The sequence below is a fragment of the Lontra canadensis genome, unplaced genomic scaffold (genome assembly GCF_010015895.1).
Source record: "Lontra canadensis isolate GAN:19392208 unplaced genomic scaffold, GSC_riverotter_1.0 scaffold30, whole genome shotgun sequence".
Lineage (NCBI taxonomy): Eukaryota > Metazoa > Chordata > Mammalia > Carnivora > Mustelidae > Lontra > Lontra canadensis.
The window spans coordinates 9,178,732-9,193,161 of record NW_022631024.1 but is presented as its reverse complement, the minus strand read 5'-3'; the positions used below and the strand labels follow the sequence as shown (position 1 = coordinate 9,193,161).

General features: G+C 40.7%; 1 protein-coding gene across 1 annotated transcript in view; it reads right to left on the bottom strand.

Annotated features, from left to right (window-relative positions):
* Window positions 1-11,072, bottom strand: part of LOC116872546 (olfactory receptor 1N2) — a 28,849-nt gene extending 17,777 nt beyond the window's left edge. The window contains exon 1 of the mRNA XM_032865788.1: window positions 10,576-11,072. Within this exon, the coding sequence (XP_032721679.1) occupies window positions 10,576-11,072 (497 nt within the window). The remainder of the gene's footprint in view (window positions 1-10,575) is intronic.
* Between the last annotated feature and the right edge of the window lie 3,358 nt (window positions 11,073-14,430).

Below are 14,430 nucleotides of genomic sequence, written 5' to 3'. Positions count from 1 at the left end.
TTTATTCTTCCGATCCAAGAGCATGGAATGGTCTTCCATCTTTTTGTGTCTTCTTCAATTTCTTTCATAAGTGTTCTGTAGTTCCTCGAGTACAGTTCCTTTACCTCTTTGGTTAGGTTTATTCCCAGGTATCTTATGGTTCTTGGTGCTATAGTAAATGGAATCGATTCTCTAATTTCCCTTTCTGTATTTTCATTGTTAGTGTATAAGAAAGCCACTGATTTCTGTACATTGACTTTGTATCCTGCCACGTTGCTGAATTGTTGTATGAGTTCTAGTAGTTTGGGGGTGGAGTCTTTTGGGTTTTCCATATAAAGAATCATGTCATCTGCGAAGAGAGAGAGTTTGACTTTTTCATGGCCAATTTGGATACCTTTTATTTCTCTTTGTTGTCTGATTGCTGTTGCTAGGACTTCTAATACTATGTTGGACAAGAGTGGTGAGAGTGGGCATCCTTGTCGTGTTCCTGATCTCAACGGGAAGGCTTCAAGCTTTTTCCCATTGAGGATGATATTTGCTGTTGGTCTTTCATAGATAGATTTTATGAAGTTCAGGAATATGCCCTCTATCCCTATACTTTGAAGCATTTTAATCAGGAACGGATGCTGGATTTTGTCAAATGCTTTTTCTGCATCAATTGAGAGGACAATGTTCATCATCACTAGCCATCAGGGAGATTCAAATTAAAACCACATTGAGATATCACCTCACACCAGTTAGAATGGGCAAAATTAGCAAGACAGGAAACAACATGTGTTGGAGGGGATGTGGAAAAAGGGGAACCCTCTTACACTGTTGGTGAGAATGCAAGTTGGTGCAGCCACTTTGGAGAACAGTGTGGAGATTCCTCAAGAAACTAAAAATAGAACTTCCCTATCACCCTGCCATTGCACTACTGGGTGTTTACCCCAAAGATACAGATGGAGTGAAAAGAAGGGCCATCTGTACTCCAATGTTTATAGCAGCAATTGCCATGGTTGCCAAACTGTGGAAAGAACCAAGATGCCCTTCAACAGATGAATGGATAAGGAAGATGTGGTCCATATACACTATGGAGTATTATGCCTCCATCAAAAAGGATGAATACCCAACTTTTGTAGCAACATGGATGGGACTGGAAGAGATGATGCTGAGTGAAATAAGTCAAGCAGAGAGAGTCAATTATCATATGGTTTCACTTATTTGTGGAGCATAACAAATAGCATGGAGAACAAGGGGAGATGGAGAGGAGAAGTGAGTTGAGGGAAATTGGAAGGGGAGGTGAACCATGAGAGACTATGGACTCTGAAAAACAATCTGAGGGTTTTGAAGGGGCAGGGGGTGGGAGGTTGAGAGATCCAGGTGGTGGGTATTAGAGAGGGCACGGACTGAATGGAGCACTGGGTGTGGTGCAAAAACAAGGAATACTGTTGTGCTGAAAATTAAAAAAAAAAGAAAAAAAAAAGAATTATGTAATGTCCTTCTGTATCTCTGACTACAGTCTTTAGTTTAAAATCTAATTTATCTGATATGAAAATCACTACCCCGGCCTTCTTTTGAGGCCCATTGGCATGAAAGATGCTTCCCCATCCCTTCACTTTCAGTCTGAGTGTATCTTTAGGTTCAAAATGGGTCTCTTGTAGACAACATATGGAAGGGTCCTGTCATTTTATCCAATCTGCAACCCTTTGCCATTTTATGGGCGCATTTAGGCCATTCACATTGAGAGTGATTATTGATAGATATGTTTTTATTGACATCGTGTTACCTTTGAGGTCTTTCTTTCTGTAAATTATCTCTATATTTCTGTTCAATGAGACTTTTAGGATTTTTTCTCTTTTATAGAACCCCCCTTAAAATTTCCTGCAATATTTTGGCTTGGTGGTTACATAGTCTTTTAAGCCTTGCCGGTCTTGGAAACTCTTTATCTCTCCATCCATTTTGAATGTCAGTCTTGCTGGATAAAGTATTCTTGGCTGCATGTTCTTCTCATTTAGTGCCCTGAATATATCTTGCCAGTCCTTTCTGGCTTGCCAGGTCTCTGTGGACAGGCCTGACATTATTCTGATGGGCTTTCCTCTGTACGTAAGGAGCTTCTTTGTCCTGGCTGCTTTCAAGAGGGTCTGCCTACAATTATAATTCTTCATTCTTACTATTAGGTGTCTCGAGGACTTTTGAGAATCCATAATCTTGGGGGGAAACCATTCTGCCTCTAGTACATGAACGCTGGTTCCATTCGTGAGATTGGGAAAATTTTCATGAACAACCTGTGCCACTATATCTTCTAGACTTCTTTCTTTCTCCTCCCCTTCAGGGATTCCAATAATTCTGATGTTGGAACGTTTCATGGCATCATTTATTTCCCTGATTCTGTTTTCATGGCTTCTAAGCTGTTTGTTCCAGGCTTACTCCTGATCCTTTCTCTCTATCTGTTTGTCCTCCAGATCACTGATTCTATCTCCTGTCTCAGTACCCTAGCTTTTAGAGAATTTAGATTAGATTGGAACTCATTGAGAGCATTTTGAACATCATCCCTTGTGGCTTTCAGTTCTGCCCTAACATTGTGAACATCATCTCTGGTGGCTTTCAGTTCTGCCCTAGCATTATGAACATCATCCCTGGTGGCTTTCAGTTCTGCCTTAATCAATTCTGTTTGGTCTTCCATGGCTTTCTCCAACCTAGCTATTGCCTGGATAATTGTTAGCCTGAATTCCCTTTCCGACATATTGTCTATGTCGATAGCCATTAGCTCTGTTGCAGAAGGCCCACCCTCTGTATTTTCCTTCTGTTGCGCATTCCTCCTCCTAGTCATTTTGGTGAGAGATGACTGAACGGATGTAGCTGGATGTATCGACTGTGGTGCAGTCAAGGTGCACCCTGGAACACTTCTGAGCAATCAGGATTCCCCACCCAAATGAGAGAAAAAAGAAAAGAAAAAGAAGAAAAAGCGCGCGCGAGAGAGAGATAGGTAAAAAAGGGAAGATAAAAGAGAAGGCTCAGCTCAAATGGGACCCAAGGTAAGATTTATGAAGTATACAAACAAAAACAGACAAACAAAAAGACTGATAAAAGTATATGAGAAGAGAAAAACTATATATATATATATATATATATATATATATATATATACATATATATGCAAAAAAAGGAAGAACCTCATCAAAAAGAACCCCAAGTATAAGATTTATATACTATCAGGACAAACACAAATATACAGAAACACTGGCAGAAGAAAAAGATGGGAGAGTGGTTATAAATCCTCAGTGTGGGTGAGGAAGGCTATTTTGATTCTTCCTGGATGTATCTTGATATCTTTGTTAAAGGACTCAACTTTCCTAAGATAAGGGGGGATTAAAAATTGGTTTACCTATAGGGGTAGCATTGTTTGGGGAAAGAGGATTACCTTGAAGTTTAACTCTATATGAATATTAGAAAATAAAAATAAAAAAAGAATTAACTAGACTAAACTAAACTAAAATTTTTAAAAAATTAAAAAATAGAAAAGCAAAAGAAAAACACGGGTGTATGTATCAAAAAGTTCAGGTTAGAAGCTTATTATGGAATTTGATGTACTGGACATCTCATTGTGATGGTAAATAGGTTAAAAAATTATCTATATTTAAAAAATGAACCAGAATAGTGGGAACGAGTTAAAAGTAAAAGTTGTATCTATGAAGTAGTGGTGGTTGTTCTCTTGTCATTTTTTTTTCTTTTTCCTTTCCTGGTTTGTTTTCTGGGGGAAGGGCCTGCCCTGTGGGTTTTCAGTCAATGATGTTCCCTGAGTTAAATCCTCCCACCCCACTCAAGGGGATGGGCTCTGAGGAAACTGATTTTTCAGGCTTTTGTTCTCTGGAGGGTTTTATGTTTGTTTGTTCTTTTTTTTTCTCTCTCTCATCTTGACGGCTTTTGATGGTTTTTGGAGGTTTAGAGGAAAGCAAACTGTACCCTGACTTCCCTCTGAGAGAAGCCTCAGTCTGCTCCCCTGTGGGTGCTGCAGAGCTGCTGGCAGAGCAGATTTGGAGTCATGGTCCCTGGGGATGCAGGATTGCCTGCTTGTACCCAAAACCACAGCAGCAGCGGCTGTCTGGGCAGCTCCAGACCACCAGAGAGGTTCCAAGCAGCGATCACACACTGAGATTTTCCCGCTGGCCCTGGCTGGGAGTGCCTAGTCTTTCTGGGTCTGAGAGCACTGGGCTGGCACCTGCGTGCACCTCTCTCAGGGGAGGGTGTGGGGTGTACCCATCTCAGGCTCTGATAGCATGGCGTGGCATTCTGCCATCTGGTGAGGCTCACAGCCCCTCACAGGAGCCAGACCCCATGCATTCTTGGGCTCGCTGGTGGCTCAGGGACCAAGACCTGGTTTCTCTGCCACACTCTCTCTGGCTCAGCACCAGGGGAGGCTGCCCTTGGTCCAGGGACTTAAGCCCCTGTCCCTAGCTGCTCCAATTCCCACAATTTACCCCCATGATCCTTTGATCTTTTTGAGTGCTTTCAACCAGACTCCAAGTTAATGCTGGTCCCCAGACGCAGGGCACTCTCGTATTGGGGTATTACTTTCCAATCAGCCGCTTCTGGTGGCTCCCTCCCCCTTTTATCTTGCGTTATCAGTCCAACATTCCCACTCTGCTTTACCTGCCCACTGGCGTCTTCTGCCCCTGTAGAAATCCAGACATGTATAATTCTGATCTCAGGCTGATTTCATGGGTGATCAGAGTTCTTTGGTAGGTAATCAGTTCACTTTAGGGTACAGGTTGAAATGGCGCCTCCTCCTACTTCCCTGCCATCTTGTCTCCCCTAGGATGTGCTTTTACCTGGGATAGAGTTGAGGGTGATGGTAAAGAGCTTTCTAATTTGTCCATTTATGGCATTTGCCTTCCTCTTGCTTGGAAACTTTCTTTAAAAAGCAGGTGGTTAGAAACTTTTGTCTTCATTTTTAAAAGACTTTATATTTTTTAGAAGATTAAATTTCATTTATTGTGTGCTAGCACTTTAAAACCTAATCAAAATTATTCAAAGTACCTAACCTTCCAGTATTTTCTTAAATATCAGTTCACAAGACCAGAAATCCAGAACAATCTATTCTACTATCTGCTTCCCATTAATTACAAAGACCAGTCTAGTCTACCTTTGAAGATATTCTTTTGTCTGTTCCCATGCCATAGTCTTCATTCAGGCACACATCATCTGCGACCTGGATGTACAATGACCTGCTAATTGAGCTCTCTGTCTCTAGGCTCTCCAATTCATTGCCAACTCATCTGTCACATTGGTTACCTGAATGATCTTTCTAAGATATAAATATAACCTTCCCCAGATTTAATCCCTACTGCATCCCTGGTGGATGCACCAGCCAATGGCACCCATTCACTTGCAAGGCAATGTCTAGATCCCCCTACAGGTAGTATCCTAACCCCTTCACCATATAGTCCTTGTCTGCCTGTCTAGACTCACCTGTTGAATCCCCCCTCAACTCATACATACATATGTTTTAGCAACACCCACTTTTTTACATAAACAGAATTTACTATGCTATTTCAATGTCTTAATTCACTCTGTTCCTTCTGCCAACACTGCCATTTCTTGGGGCTCAGTCAGTTAAGCATCTGACTCTTGGTTTAGCTCAGGTCATGATTTTAGGGTTGTGGGGTCAGGCTCCTAAGATTCACCCTCTCCCTTTACTTCTCCTTCCCACTCTAAACAACAACAACAACAACAACAACAACAACAAAAACAAACTATTATTTCTTTCATTATGTATCATAATCCTTCAATAACCAGCTACAGAACTGCCTACCCTGTAAAGCTTTTGGTGATATCCAGTCAGTGTTAACTATATCCTCCCTGTGTTACTGCCATTTATTACATTTAGGTCACTGTCTCTAAGCCCATTTCCCTCAACTGGAAAATGCAGATAATAATGCACAGGCTTCATAGGATTATTATGAGCGTTAAGAGAGGTAAAGCTTTTAATACAATGCCCAGCATAGTAATCATGAACAATAAGCACAATTAGTAGTAGTAGTATTATATTAAAGCACTTTTTAATACTCCTGTATATTTTTAGTTTACCTATCTCTACACTACTAAAATGTTCCCTTCTTTCATATGGAGGTTGTATCTTTATCCACCTCTATATGACCAGGTCTAGACACACTGACTTAGAAAATGTAACTTTCTAAATAGCTAATGAATGACAGAATCTATATAAGGAAAGTCTCACTATTTTCCTGCTTTTTACTCTAATTATCCTTAATGAAAAAGAAATTAAAATTCATATATATCTGAGTCCCCTCCTGATTTCATTTATAACTTCTTTCTCAAAGAAACTTTCTTGGGCTCAAAGGCAATAATCAATTACAGCTCCTGTGGCTTTTTCCTTTAAAAGCTAAGTGATTCTAAGTCTTTTTAAAAAAAATTAATTTTTTTATTTGACAGGAAGAGAGAACACAACCAGGGGAGGTGGGAGAGGGAGAAGCAGGCTCCCTGCTGAAGACAGACCCTTAACCAACTGAGCCACTCAGGCACCCCAGTTCTGGTTCTGTAGTAGATCTTCTCATACAATTTCCATCTATAACAAAATACATGTAAATCATATATGTATTTTATATATATATATATATCTACATATATATAAATTATATACATACAATTTCAACTCAGATATGTAAATTTTAAGAGGAAATCCTATTTTGATATATATATATATGATACCCATATCATATATATCAATGTATTGGTATATTATATATAGCATATATATCGATATATATATATGTGTGTGTGTGTATATATATAAAAAACGTGTGTGTGTGTGTGTGTGTGTGTGTGTGTGTGTGAAGAACATGGGGAAGGGAAGGAAAAAAAAATAAGATGAAAACAAAGATGGAAGCAAACCATAAGAGACTCTTAACTATAGGGAACAAACAGGGTTGTTGCTGGAGGGGAGGTGGATGGAGGGATGGTGTAATCAGGTGATGGGCATTAAGGAGGGCATTTGGTATGATGAGCACTGGGTGTCATATGCAACTGACGAATCACTGAACTGTACCTCTGAAGCTAAGAATATACTACATGTTAATTACATTTCAATTTTAAAAAGAATTAGTGGTAACTTTAAGTTTTGAGAAGGATATAAATTAGTCCATTGAAATGTCAATTACTAATTTCCAGAAGTATTTGTAAACCTGTGATTACCTCACACACTCACATTTTTTTCAAAAAAATGTAGGGGAGGTGAACCATGAGAGACTATGGACTCTGAAAAACAATCTGAGGGTTTTGAAGGGGTGGGGGTGGGAGGTTGGGGGAACCAGGTGGTGGGTATTGGAGAGGGCACGGATTGCATGGAGCACTGGGTGTGGTGCAAAAAACAATGAATACCGTTATGCTGAAAGTAAATTTAAAAATTAAAAAAAGTGTAGCAAACTTTGTTCTAAACCTAAGGGGATGCTTTATTGGGGAAGATCATGAGACAGCCCAGATATGGCTGAGGGGAAAACATATACCTCAAAAGTGATTTCCAGGAGTTCTATATACATATCCAAATCAATATGGCACATAACAGTTTGCTTTGGGCTGTCCACAACCAAGGAAAACCAATCTAGCAGGACAAGTATTGCTAGAACACTTCCCAGCAGGCAAGTGGACTTGGCATTTCTTGAGAAAAGTCTGTTTAGAGCAATGTCACCAGCCCACGGCTAAAAATATGAATGACAGCATTACTTTTTGGAAGATGGGCGTGACAGGGTTAGGCAGATGGTCAGGGATCCAAAACAAAGAACTGCAGTGCAAACAGAAAACTGAATCAAGTAATTGAGGGTGTGTCTTGGCCTAGCAAGGCAAACTTTCTCTAGACCAGCAAGAATAGTTCCTGCCCTGTTCAGGTTTTGTTTTGGCCCTGCTTGAGCCTGAGTCTGCAAACAAGGTGACTCCATGGCTGTAGTTTAATCAGGCAGGGTGGGGGTACTCCCTGTCCTTCCACGAGGAAAGCTGGGATGTTAAACAGCAGCTTCATCAGCTCCCAGGTCAAGGGCCACTCTTGAAGTGAATATTGAATAAGTAGAGAGTAAGATAACTCTGCTGATCTGTCTTTCTTCATCTACCCACCCACAAACTCATCCATTGCTCCTTAGTCATTTGATTCTAGCCCAAGCCACAGAAGATGTGCTGCTGCATCCTAGGATAGCTCATTGCCTGTGAACTGGGAATATAATCTATATGCTGTGCTCCCATAATCACCATAATTCAGTAGTATCTGTGCAAGTTCTGCTCCAAATCTCATCTCTGATGCACAGGTAGGGAAAACTAATCTTCATTATTTTTTATTGGCTAAGCCAAATTTCTAATTTCATTTACTTCAAATAAAAAACATTAGGTGTTTTACAATTTTTACATTTACACAGAAGAAGAAATTGAGGTTAAAAGGAAATAAGTCAATTGCCTGAGGCCACACACTTTGGTAGCTACAACTGAGTTCTGTCTTTCCCAAATACTCTTCTCTTTTAACTGCATGGTGCTAACTCGCACAAGAATTTGTGATCCAGTTTATCCTTAACTAAGTACAGACTGAAGAAAGAGAACCCTGTGGTTCTTCACTGGATACTGAAGAAAATTGGTCACTTGGGCTCATAATACAAACCTGGAGTCACTAAACTGAGAAGAAATGACTTTCAGGGAGATAAATAAGAGCTTGAATGAGAAAGTCACAAAATTCAGTAGGGACAAAAGAAGACTGGGCTATGGATGCCTTCTTTTCTACTCATTCTCCATCTGGATTGAGGCTGTCTGTTGATTGAAAATCACACATGCATTCAGAAAGCTTCATAGATAACTGGTCTGAGAGTGAATTGCTGACTGAAGGTAACCATAGTCTGTTAAGAGGGAGCACTGGGTATGGTGAATAAACAGTGAATTTTGGAACACTGGAAAAAAATTAAATTAAAAAAAAAAAGAGTGATCAGTATTCCTAAAATCCAGAAAGCTCAAGTTCCTAAATGGAGCACCTGAACTGATAACAGTGGATAGTTTCCTGGAGCTATATAGGGCAGCATACACTTTCTTCTTCTAGTCCACCATCAGCACCACCACCAACAACAAATAAAAGAGCAGAGAATAGGAGGTGAGGAAAGGAAAAGAGATACTTTTCACATTCCCAGTTCTGCACACTTTCTTGCCAAAAGAGCCCTGTTAGTATCTTCTGAGGTTCTTAAAAACTTATAACTTCCCAATATCACCTCATCTCCCCCTCCCCCTAGCTCCTGGCAACCACCATCCTATTATCTGCTTCTATGAATATGACTATTTTTATGTTCCACATAGAAGTGAGATCATGCAGGATTTGTCTTTCTGAGTCTGGCTTATTTCACCTGGCATATTGTATTGAGTTTTAGCTACGCAAGATGAACAAGTTTTTGAGACCTAATGTATACCAAGATGACTATAGATAACAATACTGTGTTGTGTACTTGATGTTTGCTAAGAGAATGGGTCTTATATCTCCTCACCACACACACAATGATAAAATGAAATGATAACTATGTAGAGGTGTTAGATATATTAATTAGCTTAATTGTGGTGATCATTTCACAACATGTACATATCAAAACATCAAGTTGTATACTTTAAATACATATAACATTTATATGTCAATTACACTTCAATAAAGCCATTTAAGGGGGGTGCCTGGGTGGCTCAGTGGGTTAAACCTCTGCCTTCAGCTCAGATCATGATCTCAGGGTCCTGGGATCTAGCCCCACATCGGGCTCTCTGCTCAGCGGGGAGCCTGCTTCCTCCTCTATCTCTGCCTGTCTCTGCCTACTTGTGATCTCTGTCTGTCAAATAAATAAATAAAATCTTTACAAAAAGCCATTTAAGAAAAGAACTAATAAATTCCCAGGATAAGAGGAGAGACATAAATTCTATTAGCTATGTGATATCACAATCTAATAGAAAAGAGCAATAATCAGTACTGTCAACTCAGGATTCACAGTTCATACTAAAGAATTGGTAGGAAAAGAGACAATAACTGTAATAGAATGTAATTGAAGTTATCAAATATTTACTGAGCACTTATTCCATACTAGCCTCAAGATTAGGGGTCTAACATCTGAGGATACATGAATACATACTTCTGTTATAAAGATGAGCAGATATCACTGACATAAGACTGTTACCCTGTTGAAGAGTTTCTCCAAGGCCCCCTTCATGTCTCTGTTCCTTAGGCTATAAATGAAAGGGTTAAGCAATGGAGTGACCACTGTGTACATCACAGAGGCAATTATGTTCCTGTCACTGGAACTGCTGGATGAGGGGAAAAAATAAAGCCCAATAATTGTCCCATAATACAAAGATACCACAGAGAGGTGGGAGCCACATGTGGACAAGGCTTTGAAGATCCCTCTGGCAGAAGGAACCTTCAGAATGGTGGCTCCAATGTGGCCATAAGAGATCAAGATGCATATTAGTGGGAGGGTAATGACTGCCACTCCTGCTGTGAAAATGACCAGCTCATTAAGTGATGTGTCTGAGCAGGAGAGCTTGAGCAGGACACCAAGGTCACAGAAGAAATGGGGGATGCTGTTGTCAGCACAAAAGGACAGTTGGGCCAAGAGGAGGGTGTGAGACAGGGCACTGGCAGAGGAGAGGATCCAGGATACAGCTATTAGCAAGATACATACCCCTCCTCTCATGATGGTGGCATAACGGAGGGGGTGACAGATAGCCACATACCGATCATAGGCCATTGAGGTGAGAAGGAAATTGTCCAGATCAGTAAAAAATATGAAAAAATACATCTGTGTTACACACCCTGCATAGAGGATGGATTGATCCTGAGTATGCATGTTTATCAGCATCTTAGGGACAGTGACAGATGAGAAAGAGACATCCGTGAAGGCCAAGTGGCTGAGGAAGTAGTACATGGGCGTGTGGAGGCGAGAGTCCAGCCTGATGAGCAGGATGATGAGCAGGTTCCCCAGCACCGTGGTCAGGTACATGCCCAGGAACAGGGCGAAGAACACACCCTGCTGCTCTGGGTGGATTGGGAGTCCCAGGAGGAAGAACTCGGACACGCTGCTCTGATTCTCCAGCCTCATGCTCCTCTTGTTAAGGATGGAGCCTCATGTCTGAGTGCCATGTGGTGTATTAGAAAAATAATCCAATTAGAAATAGATTCACATTCTGACAATACCACTTCATGTTTGTGAGTTCTGGGTAAGTGACCCACTTTGAGTCTCAATTTTCTTATCTCCAAATTGGAGACATGACTATGAGCCTGTCATGAGAAAATAGTGAATATCAAGAAGATAACATTAGTGAAGCACCACTGCAGATAGTTGGCACAAATCAGTGTTAGTTTCCTGCCCTCTGTTTCATGAGACTCCTTTATTTCTCCCTCTGGACTGCTCACTCCCCTCAACAGGCCAATAATGAGTAGGGTTCAGGTGCCACAAAGCCACTTCCTTGTGGGATTAAGATCTGATATAGGCAAAGGTCATATACATCAATGAAGAAGTTGGGAATACAGATGAAGTCCAACCACATCCTGCTTGGTAGAGAATGACACCTCTGATAGCCCACTGTTTTGGACTTCTCCCATTTTCTCTCAATTCTGCCTGGTTTCCCTCATGCTTTATAATTAGGATTACTTTTTCCTAAACTAGTAAACTAACTTAGTCTATGGGATTTGAGATTTTAATAAAAATCCCATGGATACAACTTTATTGTATCTCTCTCTCTCTCTCTCTCTCTCTCTCTCTCTGCATAAACCTTTTATAAAGGTCACATATGGACTCTCACTCCACAACATCCAGCCTTCTGGCCAATAGTACTTCAAACACAGCTTACCAATAACGGATATTTCTTTGACACTGAGGCTGTGCGCTGTAGAGGGCAAAGCATGAGCTTTGTAATCAGACAGAATGGGTTAAAATCACCTTTCTGCTATTTGTCAGATCATGTCTTTGGGCAAGGCATTGCACCTCGTGGAGCCTCAAGTTTTCCTCTCTAAAACAAGTACTAGTCCCTGAATCAAAAAGAGTTAAATGTAGAAGAATGAATCTCAACCATTCTCTTACACCGTACACAAAGATAAAATGGATAAAAGACCTCAACGTGAGACAGGAATCCATCAGAATCCTAGAGGAGAACATAGGCAGTAACCTCTTCGATATCAGCTACAGCAACTTCTTTCAAGATATGTCTCCAAAGGCAAAGGAAACAAAAGTGAAAATGAACTTTTGGGACTTCATCAAGATCAAAGGCTTCTGCACAGCAAAGGAAACAGTCAAGAAAACAAAGAGGCAACCCACGGAATGGGAGAAGATATTTGCAAATGACAGTACAGACAAAAGGTTGATATCCAGGATCTATAAAGAACTCCTCAAACTCAACACACACAAAACAGACAATCATATCAAAAAATGGGCAGAAGATATGAAAAGACACTTCTCCAATGAAGGCATACAAATGGCTATCAGACACATGAAAAAATGTTCATCATCACTAGCCATCAGGGAGATTCAAATTAAAACCACATAGAGAACAATCTGAAGGGTTTGAAGAGGTGGGGGGTGGGAGGTTGGGGGAACCAGGTGGTGGGTATTGGAGAGGGCATGGACTGCATGGAGCACTGGGTGTGGTACAAAAACAATGAATACTGTTATGCTGAAAATAAAAAATGATTTAAAAAAAAAACCACATTGAGATACCAACTTCCGCCACTCAGAATGGCCAAAATTAGCAAGACAGGAAACAACATGTGTTGGAGGGGATGTGGAGAAAGGGGAACCCTCTTACACTGTTAGTGGGAATGCAAGTTGGTGCAGCCACTTTGGAGAACAGTGTGGAGATTCCTCAAGAAATTAAAAATAGAGCTTCCCTATGACCCTGCCATTGCACTACTGGGTATTTACCCCAAAGATACAGATGTAGTGAAAAGAAGGGCCATCTGTACCCCAATGTTTATAGCAGCAATGGCCACAGTCACCAAACTGTGGAAAGAACCAAGATGCCCTTCAACGGATGAATGGATAAGGAAGATGTGGTCCATAGACACTATGGAGTATTATGCCTCCATCAGAAAGGATGAATACCCAACATTTGTAACAACATGGACAGGACTGGAAGAGATTATGCTGAGTGAAATAAGTCAAGCAGAGAGAGTCAATTATCATATGGTTTCACTTACTTGTGGAGCATAACAAATAGCTTGGAGGACAAGGGGAGATGGAGAGGAGAAGGGAGTTGAGGGAAATTGGAAGGGGAGGTGAACCATGAGAGACCATGGACTCTGAAAACAATCTGAGGGGTCTGAAGGGGAGAGGGGTGGGAGGTTGGGGGAACCAGGTGCTGGGTATTGGAGAGGGCACGTATTGCATGGAGCACTAGGTGTTTTGCAAAAACAATGAATACTGTTACGCTGAAAATAAATAAATTTATTTTAAAAAAAGAGTTAAATAAGGTAATGCATGTAAAACACCTCACTCCTAGGAGGCATCCTACAAGAAGTGATATTGCTCCTATTAAATATAAAATGCAAAGAACTCTAGTGAAAAAACTCAGGGTCTTATCTTCAGTGGAACCCATAAAAATGTAACTGGGGCTTGTATACAAGATCTATAAAGAACTTCTCAAACTCAACACCCAAAAAACAAGTAATCCAGTTAAGAAATAGGCAGAAGACATGAACAGACATTTCTCCAAAGAAGACATAAATGGCCAACAGACACATGAAAAAAATGCTCCACATCCTTTGGCATCTGGGAAGTTCAAATCAAAACCACATTGAGATATCACCGTATACCAGTTAGAATGGCTAAAATTAACAAGACAGGAAACAAGAAATGTATGGATGCAGAGAAAGGGGAACACTCTTACACTGTTGGTGGGAATGCAAGCTGGTACGGCCACTCTGGAAAACAGTATGGAGTTTCCTCAAGAAGTTAAAAATAGAGCTACCCTATGACCCAGAAATTGCACTACTAGGTATCTACCCCAAAGATAAAAATGTAGTGCAAAGTAGGGGCACCTACACCCCAGTGTTCATAACAACAATCTCCACAATAGCCAAATTGTCCAAAGAGCTGAGAAGTCCCTCACTGGATGAATGGATAAAGAGATATTGTGTGTGTGGTAATAATATTCCACACACTAGAATATCACTCAGCCATCAGAAAGGATGAATACTTACCATTTACATCGATGTGGATGGAACTGGAGGTTATTATGCTGAGCAAAATAAGTCAATCAGAGAAAGACAATTATCATAATGTTTTCACTCATGTGGAATAGAAGGAACAGGGTCTGCAAAGGACCATAGGGAAAGGAAGGGAAAACAGAATGGCAAGTTGTCAGAGAGGAAGAAAAATCATGAGAAACTCTTAAGTATAGTGAACAAACTGAAGGTTGCTGGAGGGGCAGTGGGTGGGAGGATGGGGTAATTGGGTGATGAGC